The 26,326-nt window shown below is 31.8% G+C and overlaps 1 protein-coding gene across 1 annotated transcript in view; it reads right to left on the minus strand.

Moving 5' to 3' along the window:
- Nucleotides 1-6,186: 6,186 nt before the first annotated feature.
- LOC118189677 (zinc finger protein 488-like) overlaps nucleotides 6,187-26,326 on the minus strand; it is a 92,687-nt gene continuing 72,547 nt past the window's right edge. Inside the window, exons 2-4 of the mRNA XM_035360336.2 lie at nucleotides 16,623-16,789; nucleotides 14,859-15,096; nucleotides 6,187-12,561 (exon numbers count right to left, since the gene is read on the minus strand). Of these exons, the coding sequence (XP_035216227.1) occupies nucleotides 11,270-12,561; nucleotides 14,859-15,096; nucleotides 16,623-16,778 (1,686 nt within the window). The 5' untranslated portion in view covers nucleotides 16,779-16,789 and the 3' untranslated portion in view covers nucleotides 6,187-11,269. The remainder of the gene's footprint in view (nucleotides 12,562-14,858; nucleotides 15,097-16,622; nucleotides 16,790-26,326) is intronic.

Below are 26,326 nucleotides of genomic sequence, written 5' to 3' on the forward strand. Positions count from 1 at the left end.
AGAATTATTCCAGAAAGGATTAAGCATGATTTAAATCGCAATAATAAATAAAGGCGTTTATCTTTGTTGTTGCGAAGCTACGTTTCTCTAGATTGGCAACAAATTCACTACTCAGCTGTTTCAAATGTAAACAAGCAGTGGCCGCCATCAAAATAGGCTTAGCGTCACTTAAACAACTTTTAAATTGTTGATAATTCTAAAAATATTGCATACAGGTTTACTAAAGGCATAAAAACTGGAAGGCATAAAAACCAGATTTAACTGGAAGATAAGAACAACATAATTCAATCATTTTTGAAGAAAAAAATGTAAAATTTACAAACATATAAGAGTAAAGAACTGAGATCACTGAGCCCGGTAACAGAGTGGATATATTTATAAATATATTTATATACGTTTGGCGCGGCCGATTGAAACCAAAATACTAGGTGCACATCTACATGTTATTGTAGTCCTATATACAAAATTTCAACGTTCTGAGGCTACTCGTTTTTGTGTTATGCGAGATACGTACGTACGTACGTTCGTACAGATGCCACGAAAAATTGTCTTCAGAATTCATTTTAAAGCAGTTTTTTAGTTTTTTTTTTTTGGAGGAAAAGAGTCTTTTATTCTGTCCTTACGTACAGATATCACGCCAAAAACATCGTTAAATTGCATTCGAAAGCGGTGAAAGTGGATATTTTCGTTGAAGTATGCTGCCTGAAGCTTTTCGCGATTACAATACTTCCTTTTTACTTCGTACAAGGAAGTAAAAAGAGATATTAGTAAATATATATAAAATTCAATTAACACTGAGAAGCTAGAATTTTGAGAGCTTATTTTTTTTTAAAACTACTCTTGCGATTTTTACAAAACTTGGCTGTTTGGCTCAAGTTGAAACGTAGAATGGAAAGATGGAAAACAATTGGCATGTCATTTCATAAAAAGTCCAATTTTGTGGCAAATACCTATATTAGAACAATGGTATATATAAATTTAATACATATTCTAAGTCACGCTTTCGAGACATGAAAAACGAAAGTTAAATTTCGTCAATCAGCCCAGTAGAATGAGAGATATAGAACTGGCCCGCCCCCTTTTTTTCCGCAGTGTACACTGTACAATGTAGTCAAGAAGCGTAAACAGAAACATTGTATGCAAACGATGAAAGAAAGGTAAAGCTTATACTTCTAATCATAGGAAAGTCAAGAAAACAAAGGTATTTTAAAATGTTAATTCTTTGGTCAATATGGTGACAACCAAAGAAATAACATGGATTGTCCCGGTTAATGTTACAGGATGCCTCAAAAAAATCAGCTATGCTATAACAAAACAAAAACAAAAAAAAAAAAAAAAAAAAAAAAATCTGAAATGTTTCAGATTTTAAATTACGTCCAAAGGGGCGTTTTTTAACATTTTGTGTGTTACCTTTCTTTATTAAATATCATGTTCCTCGCACTTAAACCATAAGATCCAGTGCAACAGCAATATCGCAAAATAGTTTTAAAACGAGCATATCTTTAGAATTTCCGATACAGAGACTCACGCGCTGGAGATAAAAATGTTTTTTCTGCACAACGTTGCCATTGCTCGCTTTGAAATCCTTGAGTTTGTTAATCAAAAATTCGTCAAAGTTTTAAAAAATAGAAAATCGATCATAAAACAAATTTCAAATTTCAAATTTGGTCTTCCACATGCTCATATTCGTTGGAGGATTACGTTATTCAAAATTCGATGATATGTACCGTTGTTTTATCACAATACGAGAAATATACATACATTTATGCAGATTTTTCATTATTTAATTTCTTCAAATATAATGCAGGACTCTAACATTTTGTGGCAACAGTTTGAAAAGTGAACTGACATGAGTCCGACGCAAAATGCCAAAACGAAACTAATAGTCCTTCGGGATTCAAATCCCTTTGGACTAAAAAAAAAACGGCAAACTTTTAATTTTATTTAGTATTAAGTGTTATAAAATTTCGACTCTCACTATTTTAAAAATGAAATGTATTTTCACTTATTCTAAAATAAGGATAATATTTTAAATAAACTAAAAGAAAGACGATAAATTTATAAATTTGTGTAATATATTATTATAGTAATAGTATAGCATCAGTGCAGCCTTAAAAATTCTCTAACTATAATATCTTTTTCTCATCTTAAACTAAAGCTTAAGTCTCGTTACGTTATACTATAATACTATCGCATTTATAATCCTATTGTCCTAGAAAATATTATTATTCTATAAAGTACAACATCTTGAACTTATCGACATATAATTATTAAATAATTGTTAAATTCGAAACATTTGTGAACAAAAAAAATATTAGTGCATGAATATAGGTAAGTATATTAATGGATTTCCTTTCAAACACTATATAGTTCAAGTTTGCAATTAAACAGTATTTGTACCTTTTAACCTTTATTCAGTTACAAGCAGCTTACGCTGCCAGCCTTCTAATGACTGAAGGGAACACAAAAAGCTAAATTTAAAAACTGCGCAAAATTTCACTCTGTAGAACAACTTTATCAAAAAATAACTAATGAAAATAAAAAATCTGATTTCAGATTTTAAATTACGTTGACAGGGACGTTTTTTATTAACGTATTGTGTGTTACCTTTATTTATTAAATATCATGTTCTTTGCACTTAAACAATAAAATTGAGTTCAACACAAATGTCGCAAAATAGTTTTAAAATGAGCATATCTTTAGAATTTCCGATACACATGCAGTTCCGTGCGCTGGAGATGAAAAGGTCCCCCCCCCGTAGAGTGTTGCCATTGCTCGCTTGTAAATGGTTGAGTTTGTTAATCAAAAATTCATTAAAGTTTTACAAAATATGAAGTCAATAATAAAACAAATTCCAAATTTCAAATTTGGTCTTCTACATGCCCATATTCGCAGTAGGATTACGTCATTCAAAATTCGATGGCTCTGTATACCGTTGTTTTATCACAATGCGAGAAACATATATACATTTATGCACATTCAGCAGTATTTAATTTCTTCAAATACAATGCAGGACTCTAACATTTGGTGGCAACAGTTTGAAAAGTGATTCGCCGTTCATAGCGATTCAACGCAAAATGAAAACAATAGTCCTTCAGGCACAAAGCCCCTTTGGACTAATTAAAAAAAAGTATCACATGTAACAAAATCACAATGGTATAAGCAATATCCCTTAATACAACAATTAATTATCGTAATAAATAAATTAATCAACTTCCCATAGCCTTCTCTCAACAAACGTCCAGTATCCAAGAGAAACATTAAGTTTAAAAACTGCACAGAATTATCGCCCTCATTTTTCGGTGGCAACGGTACTGATTTTCAACAGTCAGCGGTCCAGTATACAATTGAATGAAAAACTGTTGCCAAAACCACATTTCTAAAAGAATAAAACTATTCAAATGATGCAATTAAATCGAAAAGATTAAAAAAAAAAAAAAAAACTGATTCGAATTTTGAAAAAAATCGTTTCGAGGTGCACTGGCTCTTGTCTAGATGAACCTATATACTAAATTTCGTAGCCCTGGGTCTATTAGCTTACGCTCATCACGAATGAAAGACACACAGACCTTTCTTTTGTTATAGGTAGAGATTGTTCTGCTTCAAGTGAAAAGAAAAATGCTTTCTTTTATTTAGATCAAATAATAAAATGGCTGTGCATTTACAAAGTACGTGCTTAGAAATGTTTTAGATATTTAATAGGATATGTATAATTATAAAATGCTTTATACACACACACACACACACACATATATATATATATATGTATATACACTGCTCGACATTGAAAATGCAACACCAAGAAGGAGTGGTCAGAAAGTGATGATATGTGTAAAATAGACAGACACAGCAAGCAGCAATAAGTGATCTTTGTTTCAAAATGATAGTCAAAATACAGAGCGAGAACGGCGTCAGGTCGGGAGAGTACGGTGGCCAGGAAAGCATTTGTATACTTTGCAGAGCATGTTGGCAAATGCGAGCACTGTATGATCGGGCGTTATCCTGCTGAAGATGCCGAAGTTCATGAGTTCTTTAAGCTGTATGTTTTCAATCGTTAAGATCACCTGTGATAATGTACTTGTGATGTTGGTCAACGTATCTTTCATAAAGAAACTTCTGGCATAATTAAGGCTTGCTGAAGCTATGCTTGATTGGTAATTAGAATTCCTTATTTTTTGTTTTATTTGAAAGAGTTTTTTAATCCACATTACTGAGTGAGAATTATTAGTTGTTTTGCTTAAGAATTTTGAAAAATTCAAATAAAATTCATAGTTAGGATGAATAAAAACAACTTTGAAGTAATTTATAATGGTAGTATTAGATTAAAGAACTTGTAGAGCTCCTGTTATATTTGGAAACAAGAGTTAAAGTTCTATACAAATAGCGAGTTAATGTTATGTCTTCAACAACTCACAAAATAACGAAGATGGTTAAAATAACATTTTTATTTAATCCTAAGTTGAGCAGAACAGGTACAACTTGAGCCACATATGAACCTTTCACTACTTATGGCTATTTAAATTAACATAATAATTAAATTCAAATGTTAATAACATAGTCTAAGGCTGCACATATAGACTAAATTAAGCTGGCTCTTTAGTCGACACGTATTTTTAAAACATGGGCTAGATGCTAGCGAGATGCTGAAGCCGAAATATAACTTTTGAATAAAAGATGGCAAGAATACTGTCCGCAAGACGCTGTTGCCAGAAGCTTAAAAAAATTTAGAACCCTCAGCTTAATCTACACAAAGCCTAATTCATGAAAGGAGAATTTATGGCAAAGACTTTAAACAAAATAGCTGATTGAATAGCATGGAATACCTTACAAACTGTGTAATTAATTAAGTTATATTGTATTTCCTTCCCCCTTTCCACATGCCTTCGTGTTGCAATTGGAAGCATGCTCGATGTGTATTCGAGAGGTTGCGGGCTTGAGTCCCGGGGACGGCATGGCCCATTTTTTACGTCTCGTGCTTCAAAATAACATAATGACTCTACAAAGTCTTTAGCAGCATCAATGCACATTTCATAGTTTGTAGAGGTATTATCTAAATATTTGTAAAATGCTTCAAGTTTCCTTGTTTTTAGGACAAAAATAATTTTCTCAATTCCTTTAACTGCATTTTTGTTGCTGAATTTACTAATAATTTAAGGGGGGGGGGTGTTAGAACCCAAAAATCTTCAAAAAATTGTGATTTCGGATTTTTGCATTTTCAAATTCTCTACACTTTTATCTTTCTAAAAATACCATTCTTTCTCTATGGAAATTAGAACTGTAAAAAATCTAATTTTAGTTTGTCAGTTGACTGCTTTGATCAATGAGGATTTTTGCTTAAAAACGCGTTTTTCTCCAAACGTGATTGTTTATATTCGGTGTACCTTTTCTCAGAAACTACTGCTCACAGGTATCTAAAAATTGTATGGCTTATTTATTAAGCTTCCTGATATTTACTGAAATGAGCTTTTTGTGATAAACTTTAAAAAAAAATTGTGTGTGTGTGAGGAAAGTGCTAAATTTTACTATGCTTAACAAAATATTCTGTAAATTACTCTAAAATTCAAAATGTTTCAAAAGCTTATTTCAGTATAATCAGATAGGTATAATTTAATTACACAAAACAAATTAAGCATGTATCTACAGCAGATTTTGAGAAAAGGTACATCGAAAGGGCCAGTTTAACATTGTCGGTACAGGAGTTGCTGATACCCCTTAATTCGCTATGTCTTTAGCAATATCAGCGAACATATTATAGTTTGTAGAGATATTATCTAAATATTTGTAAAATGCTTTCCTTATTTTTTAAGACAAAGCTAATTTTCTCAATTTTTCAGTTTCGTTTTTTCATTGAATTTATGAATAATTTAAAGATATCTGCTGATTTTAAAATAGATTTTGGGCTTTTTTTTTTTTTTTTTTTTGTTCCATTTGAAACGTTTTTGGTTTTAATTGTGAAAAATTATAGGATTTTATAAAAACGAAATTTTTGGATTATTCTGTTATTCATAAAAATTAATGTTGGGTCTAAAATGTTACAGCGTTTTGAGCATAAAGAAGGCTTCTTGATTTAGTTGAATATATAAACTGATTGAGCTGATATATGTATATATTTATATATCTACTTCTAAAGAAAAAGTACACATCTAGAAAAATATTCAAACATATCCACTAAACATTTTATTTACAACTTGCATTGTAAATAGTAACATTAAATTTTACACAATATACAAGCTTTACAATTCTCTTTAACGACTACAAATATACAGTTCTAAAATTTCTTTTGACAACAACTGATTACATTAAAAGAACTATAGTTCAAAAAACAAATAACAATAATAAAACGACTAAATTTAAAATATGAATGAGTAACTTAATAACATTTTGAAAGCATTATTAATTATATTACTTAATAAAACAGGAAATTAATCTTGATGTTTTGATAAATAAATTTCTATTTTCAGAGGTATATCCAGAAACTAAAGTAAAAAATATCAGGAAAAAGTATCCATTAACTTAAAAAGTATATCTGTAAATAGCTATTATATTTGGAAGATAATCTAAAGGATGATGTTACTCTGTAACCTCGTAAAAGTTTTTACGACAGTTCTTAAAACCATATACATATTTCCTTTTAGAAAATTTGATCATATATTTCCAGTTTCCAAAAACATATTTTTACTTCAAATAAAGGCAATATTCTTACTAGTAACAAATGAAGAACATGATGCCAGTAATAAAATGGGAAATTTGTAAAATTATGCTTTTTGGGCTGTAAAAGCAATTACAATGTTCAGCTTATTTTAAGACATAAAAAAAGGATCTCTCATTTTCGCACATAAACTACACATGCTCCTGAGAAAAGGCATATACGTATATATGCCACGAAAAATAAGGGATCACATTTCTGTCTTTAAAATACATAAACAACTTAATTGTTGTTAAAAGGAAACACAGGTAAAATTTTGACAATTATTTATTACTAATGTTTAATATTTGATAACAGAGGTAAAATTTTGACAATTATTTATTACTAATGTTTAATATTTGATATATCTAAAATTATTTTTAAATTATCATTTTTCAAATAAGATTCATTAGTTACTTATTTACTGAAATTTCCTTCGCATGCAGGTAAAAATTTAAGAAAGAGAAAGGCCCTAAAATGTTAAAAACTGAAACACACCTTATGCATGACGACCTCGAACTCAACTAACCAAAAATAAATAAATAAATAATGTAAAAAAAATCCCTTCCCATTAAAAAGAACTGCATATTTGAAATCAATTAACATAAATTATTTCGAAATGTTATCATTAAACTAAATCAGTCAGAACTTAAAAAACAGTGATTTATGCAAATATAATACATTATATTTGCATAATCGTTTTGTTGCTCGAAGATTATTTTTAAAATGATATTTTTTAATTTTCTGCTTTAGAAAAGGAAGGGAATTTTTGGATTATAGGCGGTATTAAAATTTCTATTGAAAAAAAAAAAAAAAAAACTGATGAAAGTTAGATATAAAATCCTTACTATATTTGTACGTACATAATAAAGCATTATCGTTCATTCTCATATCATGTATACTATCCTAACAGCATCAAGAATTAAAACATATAAATCATTAGTACATTTTAATAAAATGAAAATATAACTGCAAAAAATTTATAAAGGAGCTGCTAGTTGTCAGTTTGTAGTAACATAAAATGACTATAAAATGCATATAATGTCCTGACAATTGTAATAGTCACATCTACCAAGAAACTGATACTATCAACTTTATTTAAATATAACATAAAATAAACTAACAAAAAGTATCATTATAGAAAAGACATTTCTCTCATATTTGTAAATCGGTGCGTTATTAACAATAACTATATGTAAAAGTCTTAAAAAATTAAACAAAACACATTAATATTCCATTCGGAAAAGTTATATGTTGTTATATATAAGAACATTTTAAACTCTCTTAGAGGAAAATCTCTGTGGATGCAAGTGATATCAAGAAATAAATTATAGTTAAATATGAAATCATAAGAATATACAGATGCTGTTCGCACACTTTTTAGACGAATTTGCTTTGCCATAAAAATAGCCTGCTTAGAATTTTTTCCCTGTAGCTATACTTTTGAAAGAGTTTGCTATTTGAGAATTTTGTTTTCACGCTAAAATGGCGCATATAAGAAGCAACGGACAATACAATGAAAATGTTCTTTACGAAAACAATTATTCGTATTTAGTTATTATAAATCCGGTGAAAGCCATGATTTTTTCTGTATCTAAAACAACGAGAGAAAATATTTTCAATAAGAAAGGAAAAATGTCAATGTTTGGCTTCCAGGATAAAAATTGTTCAAACTGTTTCAAATCTTGCAAAGGTAAGAAATTTAATGTTAAAAGAAAATCTTCGAAGTCAAAGGATGCCACGAAATGTGCATCGTCTTTCCACACAACATATCTCTGAAAGCAGAACTCGCTTCACAATTCTCTATGAAAATTTCAAATCTAAACAACTATTCAGACAAAAATGGGAAAAATGTCTCCCAGACGATGAATCTTAGATGTATTTAAACGATCGCAGCAAAAAGAGATCTATTTATTATCATGAAAGAGAAGAAAAATATCTTAAAAACATGGCTCAAATAATATAAAGAAAGTTTTCAAAGGGATTTACGATTGTTTCCGGTTTTTGATATAACGACAAATAAAAATTGAAATAAACTCCAAATATTATCAGAAACATATTTTGTACCCAATTTTCAAATGTTCAATACCTTCGTTTTACTCACTGAGCCATCAATTAACAGAATTGTATTAAGACATGGCAAGAAGCCGCACGTCCAAACCCACTGTTAATTTCCGGGAAAAATGGAACAATAAACGGGTATCAAAGGGCATACCCTTCACTCATATCCGTAATAAATATCCTGATCTACCACAAATGCATTTTTGCGATTTTGGACTTTTAAAAACCGGGTTGTTCAAACGTCGAGCTACAATTCTCCTTGAACTTCGGAAACCTGTTCAAGAGGAATGGGATAAAATACTTCATTCGCTACTAAAAATGTTTCATTGTCTTGAAAATTACAGTGTAGAATGGTAGTAAAGAATAAGGGTTATCAAATGGAACATGTCAAACACAAAAAGTTTAGGCAAAATATTTATGTAAATGCAATGAATATGGTCTAAAAAATGGGCGAACAGCTTTAGTAGTACTTCATTTCAATTCTTCCTTTATAATATAGCGGTAATAAATATCTCTTTCTGTAGGACATCTTTTGATAATAAATATTTCTTTCTACAAAGTACTGTAAAAACTTTTTCACTCTTTACAGAGCAAATTTTATGCAGTTATTTATTGGTAAATACTATTACAATATTTAGTAATTTTATACTTGTTGTTATTGACACTAAACTAAAAGGAGTTTTAATAATTCCTTATTAAATTCAAATTAATAAATATATAACACAAAAAATGAAAAAAAAATGCTGAGGCAATTCACCGGAAAAAATTATGCTCATTAATAATATGTAGTACTTAAATAGCTTAGCAATTAAAGTTCTTGTTCAGAAATCCAACAGTAATATGTAACAAATTGTTTGAGTAATCTATAACAGCAGATTGTCTTTACAATCCTGTACAATATTGCATGGCCATCGCACTTAGAAATCAATTTTACAAAGTTCCTCTTCTGTTTCTCTCTCTGTAATTTACTTTCTTCTTCTATCCGAATTATGGAAGGTTTGTTTTAATGCCGTTTTTTATCGAAATTAATGTGACATGTGTGAACACGGAACTTTTATATCACTGTCATAAATTCTTAGGTATCTGTAATTAACTGATTCCGAAGAGAAGAAAAATTTCTATCCGAATTATGGAAGGTTTGTTTTAATGCCGTTTTTTATCGAAATTAATGTGACATGTGTGAACACGGAACTTTTATATCACTGTCATAAATTCTTAGGTATCTGTAATTAACTGATTCCGAAGAGAAGAAAAATTTTTATATTTCATTACGTGAAAAATAAATGCGGATTTCTTTTTTTCCTTCTACAATTATTTTGTGCTTTTGCACACCAAATAACTGAAACAATATACTATATTTTCTTTCGGATAGTAAAGGGACAGTATCAGAATTATATCAATTAATGAGTTTTTTTCCTAAGCATACTTAAATGGTGAATTAGTATGAAAAGAAAATCAAGAGAAGAAGTTTGAGGTTACTGTTCGCTTACACTTTGTACCTTGGGATGTTCGGGGCTTAATTTCTAGTTAGTGCTACAGCCCTAGGAAAGGTCGTCAGAAACGTCGAAAATAAATAAATAAATGTAATAATAATAAATGAAATAAAACATAACTAATAATTAAAATTAAATGAAATGTAAAATAACAAATAATAATATTTGTAAATTAATGAACATTAATTATAATTATAAGAATTCTAAATTTAATAATTCATGAAAACAAGGTATAGTACACCAAAATTTTGAATTATATTCAGATGGGATAAAACTGGTTTCTCAATTTAGCCCTCAATTCACATAAAGCTTTCTTCATAGAATAAACAGAATCCATAAATAATCCTCTTCTTGGAAAGATAATTGCTATTTTGAAATGGAGACTTGTTTCTCAGGGTAATGAAGTTTGTCCGCGTGCTTTACTTACTGGACAGAAACTGAAGCATGATTCAGTAGCTAACATCATTTTACTGACTGTTAAATCAAATGTTTAATTAATGACAGAATCCTGAGCTTATAATGTAGTACAATTACGCAACAAATTATCGAAACTCGCCGTAACTTAGAGATTCAGCTGGCTTCTCCTGAAACTAAATTTCACTCAAAAACTGAGAATTATTGAAGCTCTATTATGGCGGGCTGAGGCCGAATTTAAGCTCTGTTTTATAAAAATAATAATAATAATAATATATAACAATAATATTGTGTAATAAAATATTTTGTAGAGGGTATTCGTAATAAAACTCTTCTTCAACGCGATACCATGAAAATGTTTTTATTTTTCACAGATACCTAAGAATTTTTGTTTCATTTCTTCCTAAAATACCAATGGCCCGATTTTACGTATTTTATATTTGAAAACTTTCGCTATTTTATGAAGCATGTATCTGTAACAAAACCTCATATCAATATGCAGACTGACTCTTTCATTTTAGTTTAATTAAAGCAGTCTCGGGATTCAATATAAAGTATTTCAACCATTAACACGAAGCAAACTAGAAGTTCCCATTCCCAACTTACAAGATTCTGTTCATTGATGAGATGTCATATGTCTTGTTAAATGGTGCCTTTCTCTGAAAGTTTCATTACAAATGTGACATCTCAGTTTTTCCTCCCTTTTCAGTTTCTGTGGATCTGTCTCTCTTTTATGATGAGACCTCATATGATAAACTAAGTCACTGGTCATTCTAAAAGAAGCGTTGCATTTGGCACACCAATTCTGTGTTGGGAAAGATAGAGCTGCCAAGGAAGGGGGTAAGAATGGAAGAAGAGGTGTAGGAAATCCTTTAGTCCCTGGAAATGCCTCTAAAGACTGAGGTTTGGGAGCATAATGCAAAGCAGCTGACATGCTAGACATACGAGCTCCATTAATGCCTGATGGAATCAGAGGACTTAATTCATAACCTCCTTCTGGCAAGGTTGGAATCTTCCTCATCATCTTCAGTTCTTCCGCAATTTTCAGCTGTTGGTGTATATTAACAGATGTATTTGAAACTGTCGTTGCAATCTTCGCACTTGGTGCAAAAGCACTTGTCATGTGCACATCTATGGAAGGACTGGTTAGCGTTGGATGTGGAATCGCATTAATACCATTCTGTGACGGAGTGACCCCTCCACAAGGGGGGCTACTTGTCACAGGGGTAATAGGGTACGGAAATGGCGAAAAATTGTTAGATCCAGCTTGAAATAAAATTTCCCTTGGGTCTAAAGTTCCGGGAAATAAACTGGACACCGAGCTTATGTTTGAATGGAATGAGTTACTTGATTTGTCGACTTTCTTGAAAGCACTTGAGCTGTTACTTTCTGTTGGATGGAGATCGACACCCGTATATATTGGTGGATGATAAGTGACAGATCCCGGCGATGAAGATATTTTAAAAGCGCTGGACTGTGTTTTTATCAGATTAGCACCTTTTTTGTCTAGTTTCAATGCTGTTTCATTTGATTTCGTGGTATCTGTCTTCGGCCTTTTGGCCGCACATAGGTATTCTTCAATATTTTCAAGTTTTTTCTTCCTCTTATTAGAACTTTCACTATTCACTTCTTGTAAAGCTTCCTTGGGGGAGAGTTTTGAGACGTTTGTGGATATGGTAGGCGGTGGTGAGTTGTGCTCTTCACTGCCAGTTATTTCACTATCATTCATGTCAGTCAAAGTTGCAATGTCGAAATTTTTCACCCGTCCACCGTTCTTTTTTCGAAATGGATTTTGAACGGGTGTCACTCCTTGGTCTTTACGTCGGCATCGGTACATCAGGTGAGCAACCACAGGAAACGGATTTTCGAATTGTTCTTGGCACAGCATACATTCAAATCTCTTCTCACCTAAAATTAAAAAGAAGCATATATCATGTTCCCAGAAAGACTTACATATGTCTCTCTTTGATTATTGAAGGAAAGCATAAAAACGTTCACAAAATCCGCTATATCCCTTATTTCTAGAAATACTGCTTCTGGACATATACACCTATTTAATGTGTTTTTTAAAACAACGTGCAGAATTTTGTGAAAACAGCTTAAAACAAACCTATGGTTGTTAGAGTTATGTAGGAATCAAATTTTAGTTTTCTTAGCTGCCCCGTATCACACAAATTCGATTAATGATGTATTCATCATGCTTCATTAGTCAAAAGCCAAACATTTCATAGCTTAGACTACAGAGAGATTCTAATAATATCTTATTGATTTAGTCCATTTTTATACTTATTACATATGTAAATTAAGGGATTTGAGAGCAGAAAATAAGTATTAATCCATGAATGCTGAAGATAAAGGTATAAAAGTTCTTGGTTTTAATTAATTGGATCATAAAATATATTTTATTAATCGAAATATTTATACAATTATTACATTTTATTTTTATAGAACCCTTCAGCCACCAGCAAACTGAACAGGTTTCTTAGTTTTAGTTTCTCTATATTAAGAAGTACATATTTAAGATGAATATTAAATGCAAAGCTACTTATAAATACTTTTTTGTAAAAACTTTGTACAAATAACTGCTTAACCTAGCCTGTTTTATACATAAGTACAAATTATTCTTTGCAAAATTTATTTGTTTATATTTTTTATAAAATTATCCTTTCATATGTTATACTATCCTTAATATATAATAAATTATCAACCATTATATATCTCTTTTCACAAATAAATGAAATTCTTGTCTTTAGAAATAAAGATTTGATATATAGAAAGATTTCGATTTAAAAATCCACAAAGGCACAGAGAGGGTTTTTGTGTCTATTTCTTAGCAATGAATGCTATCTGAATATGATTATACTTTCTAATTTAACTCCATATTACATCTATGAAACTCCATTGCAGTATGCATATGTTGCATATATGTAACGATGTATATGCGACACCTAGATAGCAGATGAAAGATTTCTTAAATATTTGCTTATTTTAATTTTGTAAGCGTGAAACAAATTGAATTTTGAATAATTTAAAATTCGATTAATAATAATTTGATACTGAATACTGTTGGACATTTATTTAATTATAGAAAAAAGTAATTTTCAATGAAAGCATTCTATTCTTTTTCACATGCTAACACATTTATATTAAATAAATTGCTGAAACATATTCAATAAATTCAAATGTTTCAAAAAACATTGCCAATAGTTTCATTATTTTAATATGCTACTTTCTTTCGATCTACTTTTCACGATAGCTGCTTTGGGAAAAAAATACGACTAATGCCAGACGTATGGATAAATACAGTATATGTACAAATAAATATATCAGATATTTAATATTAATTTAGACAGTAGCACAAATTTTAGATACAGAAAGAATAATCAGGAAATTTCCTCTGGTTTGCAATGAAGTGCTGCTAAAGAGCCTGACAACTAAAAAATTCCACCTGAAGACTTAGTATTTTAAGCATGATAAAACTCCCATTTCCTCTCATTTTCTTCAGATATACTGGCGATTCACTACAAAGATACCAAGTTCCAAACTCTTTTTATAATAACTGAATATTACAAAAGTTTCACCAATCAAGCCGCTTACTTTCACAGCCAATATTTGGATTGGTTAAAGAAACCCACTTCTGGGTCTTTAACCAGTTCAGAAGATTGGTCCATAAGTAGTGTGGTTTATTTCTACAGTCAGCTTTTGAATAAGTTCAGAGTCTTTATAAAGCAACCAGACAAAAGTGTTGATGCCAGAAGATATTCATAGTAACTCAGGTTATGTTATTATATTATGTTTTTCGATGATCAGCTGATAAGAAGCGGATTCTACTTTTGTGTTTCTTTTTTACCTTAATAAGGCGAATTAAAAGAATGTAGCAAGTCACAACTGTAAGCCATCAACGCTTCTGAGCGCTGCTCTGGATAACTCACTAATGATCGAATAATTTCACCACAATGTGCCCAGGGTGTATATCACTCTGTACATTCATACTCATGCTATTTTAAATAAATAATTGAAATCTTTGTCATACAGTTAACATTATATCATACGACCTTTCTGTGATATCATTAACTACATAAATTAATTCAATTTAATTTTCAGCTCAATATAAATCTCGAGGATAGAATATTGTTTTTATTTAAACTTTTATTATTCTAATACCCATTTCCTTTAGTAATATTCGGTCAATTATGTAAGCTTACCTTCTACGATGCTAGGAGGAATCATTGGCAGCTTCAGGATATCGACCAAATCTTGACCGAACCAAGCTCTGAGTTCCTCACTGGCAATAATGTCTCTTAAAGCCCGAAAGTATAGCTGTCCACCCTTTACAATCACCTCCAAGTTCTGTTCTTCCGGATTTCTGGCGGGAAGAATATGAGCCAACCACGGTGGTGTCTTGGGCAAACTTCTGCTGTTGTTTTGTTCCCTTAGCGATACCTAATTTATAACATTAATGAATATTTGTGAAGTTTTTAATCAACATTAATTTGCAAATTATTTTAATTTTCTGCATTTTATTTTATAACTGTTAAGAATATAATCAGGTTGGATTTAAATATAATATCTACATGAGTAATTAGCTGATTTCATGAAAATGCCTCAGAAAAATACAGTATATTATTTAGAATGCTGGACTTAACTTCTGGTTGCATAATTTATAGGACTCTCTGTTTTCTTAACAAAATATTTTCCCGGCATGCATTAGTTTTAAAGGAACCAGCGATTTAGTGATATAATGCATTAACGACTCAATGAATTCAATTTGTATTCTGCAGCTTACTGGACCTTAGGCCATGCGCTGTTGTTTTATTTAGATTAACGATAGGAATAACGTATTTTTTCCACGTGTGTCCATCCCAGTAGCGGCAGAGTGGATAAGGTCACTGAACACTGGTAATTTGACTCTCAGCAAACGGGGTGGCTGTATGCTTGTTTTCTCCATATATAAAGTGAATACGAGCAATATCTCTTCGAACTTCCTTCAGGAGAATAATCTTCCTTTTAAGTAAATAGCTGCCGAGTGTTTTTCCTTTATCTATCATATAATGAAATCAATCTACGGGTGCCAACAAGTCTCTCAAAAATGATCACTACTGCTATACATACTGTAACAAAAGACATGCTAGAGCAAGCATTGCGAGAGTTTGTTTCTTGTTTTAATGATCTTTATTTACCTAAAGAAAATTGCATAAAATTCTGTAATGGGAAATTTGGACACCTTTCTTAACATGTCATCACTCGTTGTCAGAAAAATAAGTAATAACAATATCTGAATTATTTGTAAGGTGTCAGGTGCATTCGAGAACAGAGAAAATATAACGGTATATAAGATTATTTGTAATCAATACACAAAATTGTTATAAACATGCTAAAATTTAGAAGCTTAGTAAATTTAAATACTTCCTAAGTAGCTATATTTTAGATTGCTTGTAAGCACCAACTTATATATTTATCAATTTACAGAGCATAAAGTGTGAAATATTTATCTGAAGGGATCAGACTGTTGATAATTATTAAAACAAACATTTAAGCCCAATATTTACACAAAGCATATAAAGTGAATAAACAGTACTAAAATGATTTAAAGTTTGGTTAAAAACGTATTAGACAGTTTTAAACATGTAAATAAATCTCTTAGTTTACTTTCGAAATTACACGAAAATATTTTCTGCCGAACAGAAATTATTATTTTACCTTAGCCTAAAATTGGTGCTTTTCTAAACAAGCAGCTTCGGGCAACAATAATAAAAGCTGTGTTCAATCCATCATGTATTATTTCTGCCATTTCTCAGCAATTTTGAATTTAAATTTGACTGACTAAGTTTAAAAGTTATCACATATAATGGAATAATTCTGGTACATTATTTAATGTTTCATCTGCTTTTTTCCTACATAGAGTTACATAATATTATTATGCTGACATTAGAAACATATCATCCAAAGCTGCAGGTTAAGCTACTTACTTTCAACACTTGCTTTGAAATCGGTAATTTGTCAATACAGCGCCACGTTAACACTGCTAGCGAATCTGGAGAACCTGATGTCAAAGGAAGGGGTCCAAGAAGAGTTCCACAAGTGATCAACTCTTGAGTGACCACGGAAATGTAAGATTCAGTCATTCTTCATATGGCTAAAAGTACGAAAATGTAAATAAATTTCCACAGTAATTGTACAATACATTTTCCATCACATCATCAGCAACAAATAAGAGATTAGAGAACAGAAGCATCTTTAGACTGGGGTCGTTTTAATATACAACTAAATCTCTCTATATGGAGGAATGCTCGGAAGTGGTTCGGACACTTGGAGGTGGGATGTGAGAGAAAAACTGCAGGAAATAGGCTATACATCCAAAACGAGTTTACTAATGAAAATGCCAAACAAAGTAAACTATTATTTTAAAAAATTAAAAATATTATTCAAATTTAAAAAAGAAAATATCGTAAAAATATGTAGCATAGGGTGTTAGAAATATATTTTATTACTTATAGAAAACGATATTATTACATCAGTATTAAAATGCATCTAATTTATGATTTCTTTATATTAAAATTTTAAAAGTAATATTACAATTAATTTAAAATCCGTTAGCATTTTACATTTAATTACTATGTTTTATAACAGGCTTACACTGAGTTATTAAATTACATTTAATTTAAAAAAACAACTCATAAAAATTATCAGTTGATTAAAACTAAGTTCGTTTTAATTTATTTCAATTAAATTCATTATTAAAATTAAAATTAAGAATTAAAATTAATAAACAACTGTTTATAAATCGTTCAGCTTATTTATCATTAACAAATCGATTAAGTTTAAATGATAGATTAGAAACTTTATACTACTTTGTTGAAAGGCAACATTCTGAAATTAAGAAATGTGCCAGGAATGTTTAAATTAAGGCCTTTTGTTTCGTATAGTGTTAACCCTCAACTTTTACTATTACTGGCTCATAAAAGTTATCGGTTGGGAATATTATATATAAAATGTATCTTAATTTATATCATTATTAAAAAATTAAAATAAAGATTTAAATTATAAAATGCCTTTATAGATTTAAAATCGTTCAGTTTTTTCCATCAATAACAAACTGATTAAATTTGAAAGATAATTTTAAAATCTTAGTTCTGATAATTTACAACATTCTGATGAAGGGTATGAGGGCGCGTGGAACACGTATTAAAGGCTTTAGGTTTCCCGCAACAGCAAAATTTGCATAGGGCTGCTATAATCTAAATTCATTTCGCTGTTCTCATACGCTCATTTTCGAGACATAAACGAGTCTACGGATTTTATTTTGCTGCGTTGGGAATTTACACGTTAAAGGAAAGCAATACTCATCTCCAAAATGTTGAAACAATAGAATTGCCTTTTAAAAACTTCGAATTACAATATGATTTTTTAAAAAAGGTTGTCTCATTAAAACTTTTAACAAAAAATAAGAAAAATTGTGTAAATATATCGGTTTCCTTCTTAAATAAAAATAATATGTGTTGCTGCCATTTAATGAAATTTTGTCTTTACTGTTGAATAAAATTAAGACACAGTTCTAAAAAAGGAATTTCGATTTTAAAAGCTGCATTTGTTTCTGCAATTTATTTTTTCGCAAAAATATATAAATTGTAAACTAACAAAATATTAAAAAGTATATTATCATTTGAGCGTAGTTAGTTACATTAAAATTGACTTATATTCTGTATGCTACCACAAAATGTTTTCATAAGCATTAAATATTAATTTAGATGGAGAGACCGAATATATGGGAAAAAGGTCTAGAAACTTTGCATTCTAACCACTTATAAGGGTATAGTTATCACATTTTCTGGTGCTTGTTTTCGAAACGGATTGACTTTTCCTGATTTTCCTTGTGATTAGAGGGTAGTATAAGAAATTATCTGATCCTTCCGTGGTGCTTTCGTTGCTTAAGGGAAGCGCATCTTGTTAGCAGCTTAAAGATTTGTGAATCGAATCCAGGCTAGAGAATACAAGCATTTAGGCATATCGTATTTTCCGCTCTGAAAATAATCTGATTTCGAAGTTATTAAGAGTTTGTTTTAATTTTGAAATATAATATAAATTTAGGTTAATATTATAAAACAATTTATATGTACATATTTATATAAGATAAAAAAACTTTCCTAGAGAAGTTCGCAGATATTTTTAGTGCACCCTGGAACAGACAACCGAAAAATAAAAAAATAAAAAAAACCCCTTTATCAATGGCATTTTAGACGTCAAGCTGAGACGTTCCTTTCTAGAAAGGAACATACATACATTTCTAGAAAGGAACATTGGAAGCCATACTGATAGTAGCCGTGTTAAAAACCGTTTTGAAATTTATTATACTATGATATGCTGAAACTTTAAGGGTCCTAGTTTTTTTGAGATCCATTTGGAAGAATTACTTGCGTATTCAAACTATCTTTAATAAAGGCTATAAATAAGGAGAGGTCTCGACTATTAAATTAATATACCTTTAAGTCCTTTTTTCCCATAAAATCAGTGTAAGGAGTACCATATTTTGTACCATATGACCATATGACCTTTAGATAAAACACTGTAACATAAAAAACTATGCATGCTAGCCAGTCTCATACGTGAAAGCCTAATGTGTTGAATACTGAATATGTTCAACAAAAAACAGCTGTATAACTAAATATCATATTTAGAAGTAAGCCATAAGTATATATATATATATATATATAAATTTACTGTAAAGTTTCGGGAATTTAAATAATCAACCGTATTAGTACTTTCTGAGAAGTTAGGTTGCATATACATACAGAGAGTCCGAGAAAGAACTTATGAAAAAGAATGACACGTCCAAAATTGTTGTGTTTATTGCACTGCGGTTTACGCAGCTGGAAAAAATTGCTGAAAATATTTTAGAACCTCTCTCCTATAGGGTCTCCATTTGTAGCTCGTCTACATTTAGGTGATATTGATTCTGCAGATTGGAAAAGATCACTGATATGTCAATCATATCGATTCCATAATTCAAGCACACAGATTTGCAACATCGGCCACATCATGTTAATATGTTGTTGTTGTTGTTGTTGTGACTTATCTCACTTGTCTGTAGCAACATCAGAATAAGCCCATGAAATTCATTGTGACAAAAAGTGCAAGATTACGCCTATCGCTGGCAAGTGCCTTAAGCACTATGCAGGTGATAGCATGACTTTGCTCAGTTCCGCCCCACTTTTGATGCGGAACATCCCGAGGGGACGGATCGGAGGGTCTCCCAACCCTCTTCCCCTACCAATAACCCCTCGAGAGGACTTCCGGTTCGCAACATATTTAGAGTACCCCCACGCTACACAGACACTATTCATTAACAAACATCCATGCCTTCTCCAGGTTTCGTACCTGGGCCCTTCGGTGCGGCAGTCAGAGCAACAAACCACTATTCCGGTTGAGCGGATACACCCACCCACCCAGAAAGAAATATAAAGGTGTTAAGCTCCACGCCAAGCTTTTGGGAAAACAAATCCTTTTGAGTTTTCTTTCCAGCTATATAAACCAAATTACAGTAAAAACACTGATTTCAGATATATGAGTTTTTCTTTTTCACATTTTATTCTTGAGAAGCCTATATAGTATATTCATGGTGTATTATTTCCCAGAAAGAAAAATCCATCTTCTTGTATCCAAACTAAAACCGCTTATAAAAACTTCCAGGTAAAAGAAAAAAAGTGCAGTAAAAATATACATTATCTGTTCTGATAAAATCAGGGGGCATCGAGGAACATCTAGCGGCTGTAATCCATCTTAGAAATTAAAACTCGAGGAGATATCTTTCAAATATAATGGATGGTCATTTCATCGTTGATAGAGGGCGGAGGAGAAGGGTAAGGAAGAAAGATGCTGCCAGAGCATCGAGGGATGGAGAAAGACTGCATAGAACAGTTGAGGGCGGGACAGACTGCATCCCCGAAGCGATGATGGGAGTTCTCCGGCCAACATATGCGGTACAGTGGAGCAAATGAATTATGGAACAGCAAGGGTTTCTTTACGGACCATCGCCCCGTGTCTGGCCACCTCCTTAAGGGGTTGCTAGATTAGAAACGACGCCAAGAACTATGTTGCCATGATGCCTTATGACTATATGAATGAAATTTTCTATATTTCAGGCATTTCAATTTGTTATATTAATTTCGAATAAATCTCTATTTTTACTGAAAGTGAAAAGTAATCACCCAATATAGATTTGACTTGCCAATCATTCTGTTACACATAAATACATATCATATTTGGTGCATATAACATAAACGATGCTTTAATAGTGGCAGACTCTACTGTGCAAGAAGCTTTTAAAGCAGCATTCTTCAATTAAAAACTTGTAAGTTGATCAAATAGGCGCTTCCGACATTTTGATGTTACCTCATAGATTCATTATTATTTTTATTGAATTATGTCATTGTTGTTGTATGCAGTAATCTTGAAAAATCAGTAATGCTCTTTCCAGAAATCGAATCCAAGGCCTCACGGATACTATCTGGAGTGCTGACCTCAGAATCACAAAAATACATAAAAAGTATGCCGTGAATTTCTGGCATCCTTTTCATTTAAATACTCAATTCATTTGGGACTCAAAAACGAACTGACGTTCAGGCATCAAAATCATGGGGCATTAAAATCAGTTATCTCCAAACATATTTTAATTTAGCAGCACTCACTGTGATAGTTTGCTTTTTCTTTAAAAACGTCGTCAGGATTATAACCTGAGACCTTTCATTGCTAGCTGAATGACACGTGGGATGAATGCTCTAATTGTTGCAAACAAATGACTTAATATTTCTGGATATTTTCACTGCAACATAAAAGGGAAGCATAAGAATCTCTCTTCTATTTATTATTACTACTCAAGAACCCCAAATTCTGTCATAGATTTCACTGATAAGAGAAAATAGCAGACTGCTCTATTAAGACTTGATAGTAATCGTGTTGAAACTCAATTATCAGTAGTGAACTTATTCTATCTATGCTAAACGCATGAATGCACAGTCCTCCTCAGATAATGTACTTCCTTGCGCTTATCTCGATTTTCATGATTTGATATTTAACCCTAGTAAGTAATATATTAGATGTATGCAAGATGAGTTTAACATTGTACTAGATATACTACTAGTTACAATACTAGGAGGAATTAGTAACTTAAGAAAAGTAACTTGGGGAAATTAAAAACTTATTTACTACAAATGAATTTCATAACGATAAAATTTATATAGCATGTAGACAAGCCTTTTTTTAAACATTTTCTCAAAATATAATTTCTGGGAAACGTAACATGCCCGTATCCATTTTTAAAATAAAGTTGCTTTAATACTGCTTAATACAGAAACAGAATATTTTTCAAATGTTGCGAAACATGGCGATTCACCGTAAATGACACTTGGATTGAATTTTTTAAGTATTTATTTTCATTTCCTATTTTTATTATAATGTAGTTAATAATAATATAGTGTAGAAATATAAAAATATAGTATACAAATATTTCAAGAAAATAATGGAATAATGTTATTTTCCATTATTTTCTGTAAGGTACTGTTTACATTTTTAAGGAGACAGATCTTACTTTGAAACACTTCATCTGTGATTTGTGCATGAGAAGTTAAATATAGTAAAGACTGAACATCAAAAAGCTACAGAATTTTCTTAGTATTTAGTATTCGAACAACGTTTTATGTTTCCAGTAATTCTAATTTTCCATTGTATTAAAATAAACGTACAAGTAGGTACGCTGAGTGAAGATTCAAAATATAAATTCATGTTTCATAATTTTCATCGACAACTGTAAGATATACGAGTATAATAAGCTATAAACGCTTTAATATATTCTATCCTATTTCATTTATGATGGTAAGTGTACTCTGACTAACATCCGAATGAAATAAAATGACTTAGGCTCTCTGAAAGTCATATTTCAATGCAAACACTTTTGTGTCTAAAACACATAGCCAATGAATTAATAACATGAGGACATATTTTATTTTCACTAATAGTTTAAATTTTATATGTGGGTTTTATTATTACAAAAAAGTGAAATCATGAATAATTATTCTCAGTCATACATTTACTCATGAGAGTGAGTTATACTTAACTCAGTATGTGTAGTATATTTACTCATTATGGTAGGATGTACTTAATGTATTGCATGTAATTCACTTACTTATTACGGATTGACAATAGTTATTTACTCATTATGGTAGAATGGACTTAATGTACTGCGTGTAATTAGCTTACTCATTACGGATTGATACATTTAATGCATAGCATATAAGTTTGAATTAAATGTTATGATTATCTGGGAATCTTTTCTCAACTTTAAATTCGTTTTGGAAATTTTGTTCAGCTTTTAATTATTTTTATTTTGTATTACGGTTCTGAAACATTCTTGCAAGTTTTGAATGATTTTCTTACGATTTCATAGCAATTTACTTAAAATGATGTGATGAGTTTTACCCAATTGCAGACTTTCAAGCTACATAAATTGCCTACAATAGAAATTACTTTTAAATTTTAACTACCGGTTTCTCTGAACTAAGTGCATATTAGATAATTGTATGACCTTAAATTCGAAGTGAGCTAACTTCATGAAATTGAGATACGACACTAAAATATTCAGTGCCCTTTCTTTTGACTTCAATTCCCTTTCTTTTATTTACTTACTTATTTATTTTATGTAGTTCGCGTTTAATCGGATACTGGAATATTTGCAAAGAAGAATGCTTTCAAAATTTTCTTTATAAATGGAACTAGCTCGGATTCGCTCTCTTTGTAGAAAAAAAGTCGAAAATAACCACCCAACCGTTCGTCGAGTTCTAACACGGCGAGCGATCTAAAGTAGCCGAAAGTAAGTCATCAAAATAAAATGTTTAGAAAGCTACACACTGTGTAACATTGCGTTTCATTTCGCACTTTCTGAAAGAGTTTAAATCTCTTAATAAGTATATGGTTTCTATAAAATACCATAATCCTCTTAAACAGGATAGTCTATACATAATAAAAATCATAGTTTTCATTTTTAAGATGTTCGAGATATTAACATGGCGACATGGTATCCAACGATGCGCGGAAAAAAGTCACGCCGAGAAAAAGGAAAGAGAAATAAAGGCACCGGAAAATAAGGAAAACAGTCAAATTCTCATTTAACTAGCAGAGTTACAGCGGGCTCACTTGAGAGAAGTGGGTATTAAGGGTAATACGCTGAGCTAGCTGAAGCCTATCAAGGTCCTTTGGAAAGGAAGATTTTTCGAGATGCCTCAGGCAAAATCGTATGTTCTCCCCAATTGTTCTTACATAGATTTGTTTCGCCCGCGTTATGATTCTGCTTTCACACCGACGCTCAGGTGAAATCTTATTTAGTTGTACTATATTTAACGTTTCACTTACTGCATGGGGTGGAAATGGAGCAATTATTGATGACCTTACAATGAACCACTGGAGACTACTATATTTTTACTATTGGACAGGCCAGCAGCTCGTTTATCTTGCAGTTATCATTAGAAGTTTCTGTAAGTCTGAAATCATGTTTGTTATAATAAAACATTGCTCTTCCAGCTTGGAGACATTTCTAAACATGTTTTACTTTGCCCATTGCAAAACAACAGCAACTTATTTTTCGGTGCCCATTCTTTTTGATTCTTGGGGTGACATTTTCTCCTGCAGCTGTACTCAACTGATATGATTTGGGATCTGAATCCCAGTGATAGCACGGATGTTTATAACTGTATGGTATCTTCTAGGCACGAGGCTTTTAAAATACTGTCTAGTTAAACATCATTTCGAAGAGTTGCTGGAAGAGAAGTGTGAGATCATGAAATTCGTCCCCTAAGAAATCCTTTTCAAACATGCAAAGGAATTGGGCAAATTCATGTCAGCTGTAAGGTGCCCAAAGCCTAAGCTAACGACAGTCGTAACCTCTCGGCAAAGATAAATTTCTTGCAATTCTTCTAATGTTACTCTGAGATAAATGAGACAAGTCATACTGGGAAAACTGTGCAGGTAAAACACTTATATACATTTTATGAATTGTATAAAATATTATATAAAAATAATAATATGATAAAAATATAAATATGTTATATAAAACACATACATGCATATTATATAAAATTACATAATAAAATTTTATTATATACCCATTATTAGTCTGATATTTTCATAATAATACATATAAAATTAAATAATAATAACATATATAATATATATTATTACTATTATCTATACATATTGCGATCATGCTAAAAATAAGCAAGACATCCTAGAAAACGTACGAATATAAAAAAGGGTATCTAAGCGCGCAATTTACATATGAGGTAGAGGTTGCATCGCCGAATGCAAATAGACAAAATAAATTAGCATAAAACGCAATCCCGCAGTCACACTACAACAGCTTTAAAAGGGCCATGCTGGACATAAGCGTGAGTTCGCAAACATCGATAGTTCCGTCTAATCCGAGATACCAAAGGGCTAAGAATGAGCTGAAGATACATTTGCATGATGAAATGCACTGGAGGTCTGTTGCGATATTGAAAGCTGGCGCAAGACAATCAGCAGTTGCGAGAAAACTGAATGTGCATCTCAGTGTTATTAACAGACTATGGAATCTTTACACGAAAGGATAAAAGGCCCTGCAAGTGACGTAGGTCTGGCCGCCAGAGGATTACCACATTGGCAGACAATCGCTTCCTTTCGCTATGTGGAAGACGGAGTAGATCATTAATAACACGTCAGCTGGCATTGCATCTCTGTACTGCTGCAGGACTGCCCATTTCTCGTGAAACTGTGTCGCGTCGACTGCATGAAGATGGACTATATGCCAGATGACCTGTGGTTTGGGTTCGTTTGTCACCATCGCATGTTGCACAGTTGAACTGGACACCTAAACTTCGCATTTGGACATCAGAGCAGTGGAGCTGTGTACTCTTTACTGATGAGCCTTGATTTAACATCCAGAATGATTCTCGAAGGGCAATGATGTGGCGAGAGCCAGAAACATGCTATTCGCGCCAAACTTCGTCGAAAGAGAAACTCCAGAGCAGAGGGCTTACTTGTTTGGGCTGAGATGGCAGCGAACAGTCGCACCGACCTCTATGTGGTTCCTGGGCGTTCCGTCATAGCCGTCCGATACCACGACGAAGTTCTAAACCCTCTTGGGAATACGATTATGGTTGCAGTGGGTACGGAAGCGATATTTAGGGAAATCAAAGCCTTCCTGCATAAAGCTCGAGGTGATGCGGAGTTATCTGGAGAGTGAAACCATTCCACATTTGCCGTGGCCTGCTAGATCACCGGACGCGAATCCCTGCAACATGTGTGTAACATGTTGGGACTAGGGATAGCATGTCGAAGTGTGCTGTCAGGCACCCCCACGAGCTCCGACATGCTTTACTGCAAAAATGAGCGTAGCTGCCACAACAAGCGATCAACGACAGTATTGTCAGACAGGGCCATTGGTTGCCCACATACGTTCCTAGAATTGCAGCCCCTAGGCCATTGGCTGCCCGAGTACTTTCAAGAAATATTTTTGAACAAATAACGACATTTAACGTTCAATGCAGTCTTCTGGTTCCTATACTTATATTTGGAAAGTTTTATACTCGTAATGAAAAAATAAAAATGCAAGAAGTTAAGCCGTAATTTTAAACTTGCCTTGAGGTAT

This window comes from Stegodyphus dumicola, chromosome 1 (genome assembly GCF_044657685.1).
Source record: "Stegodyphus dumicola isolate Sdum_Otavi_A_Nest chromosome 1, ASM4465768v1".
Lineage (NCBI taxonomy): Eukaryota > Metazoa > Arthropoda > Arachnida > Araneae > Eresidae > Stegodyphus > Stegodyphus dumicola.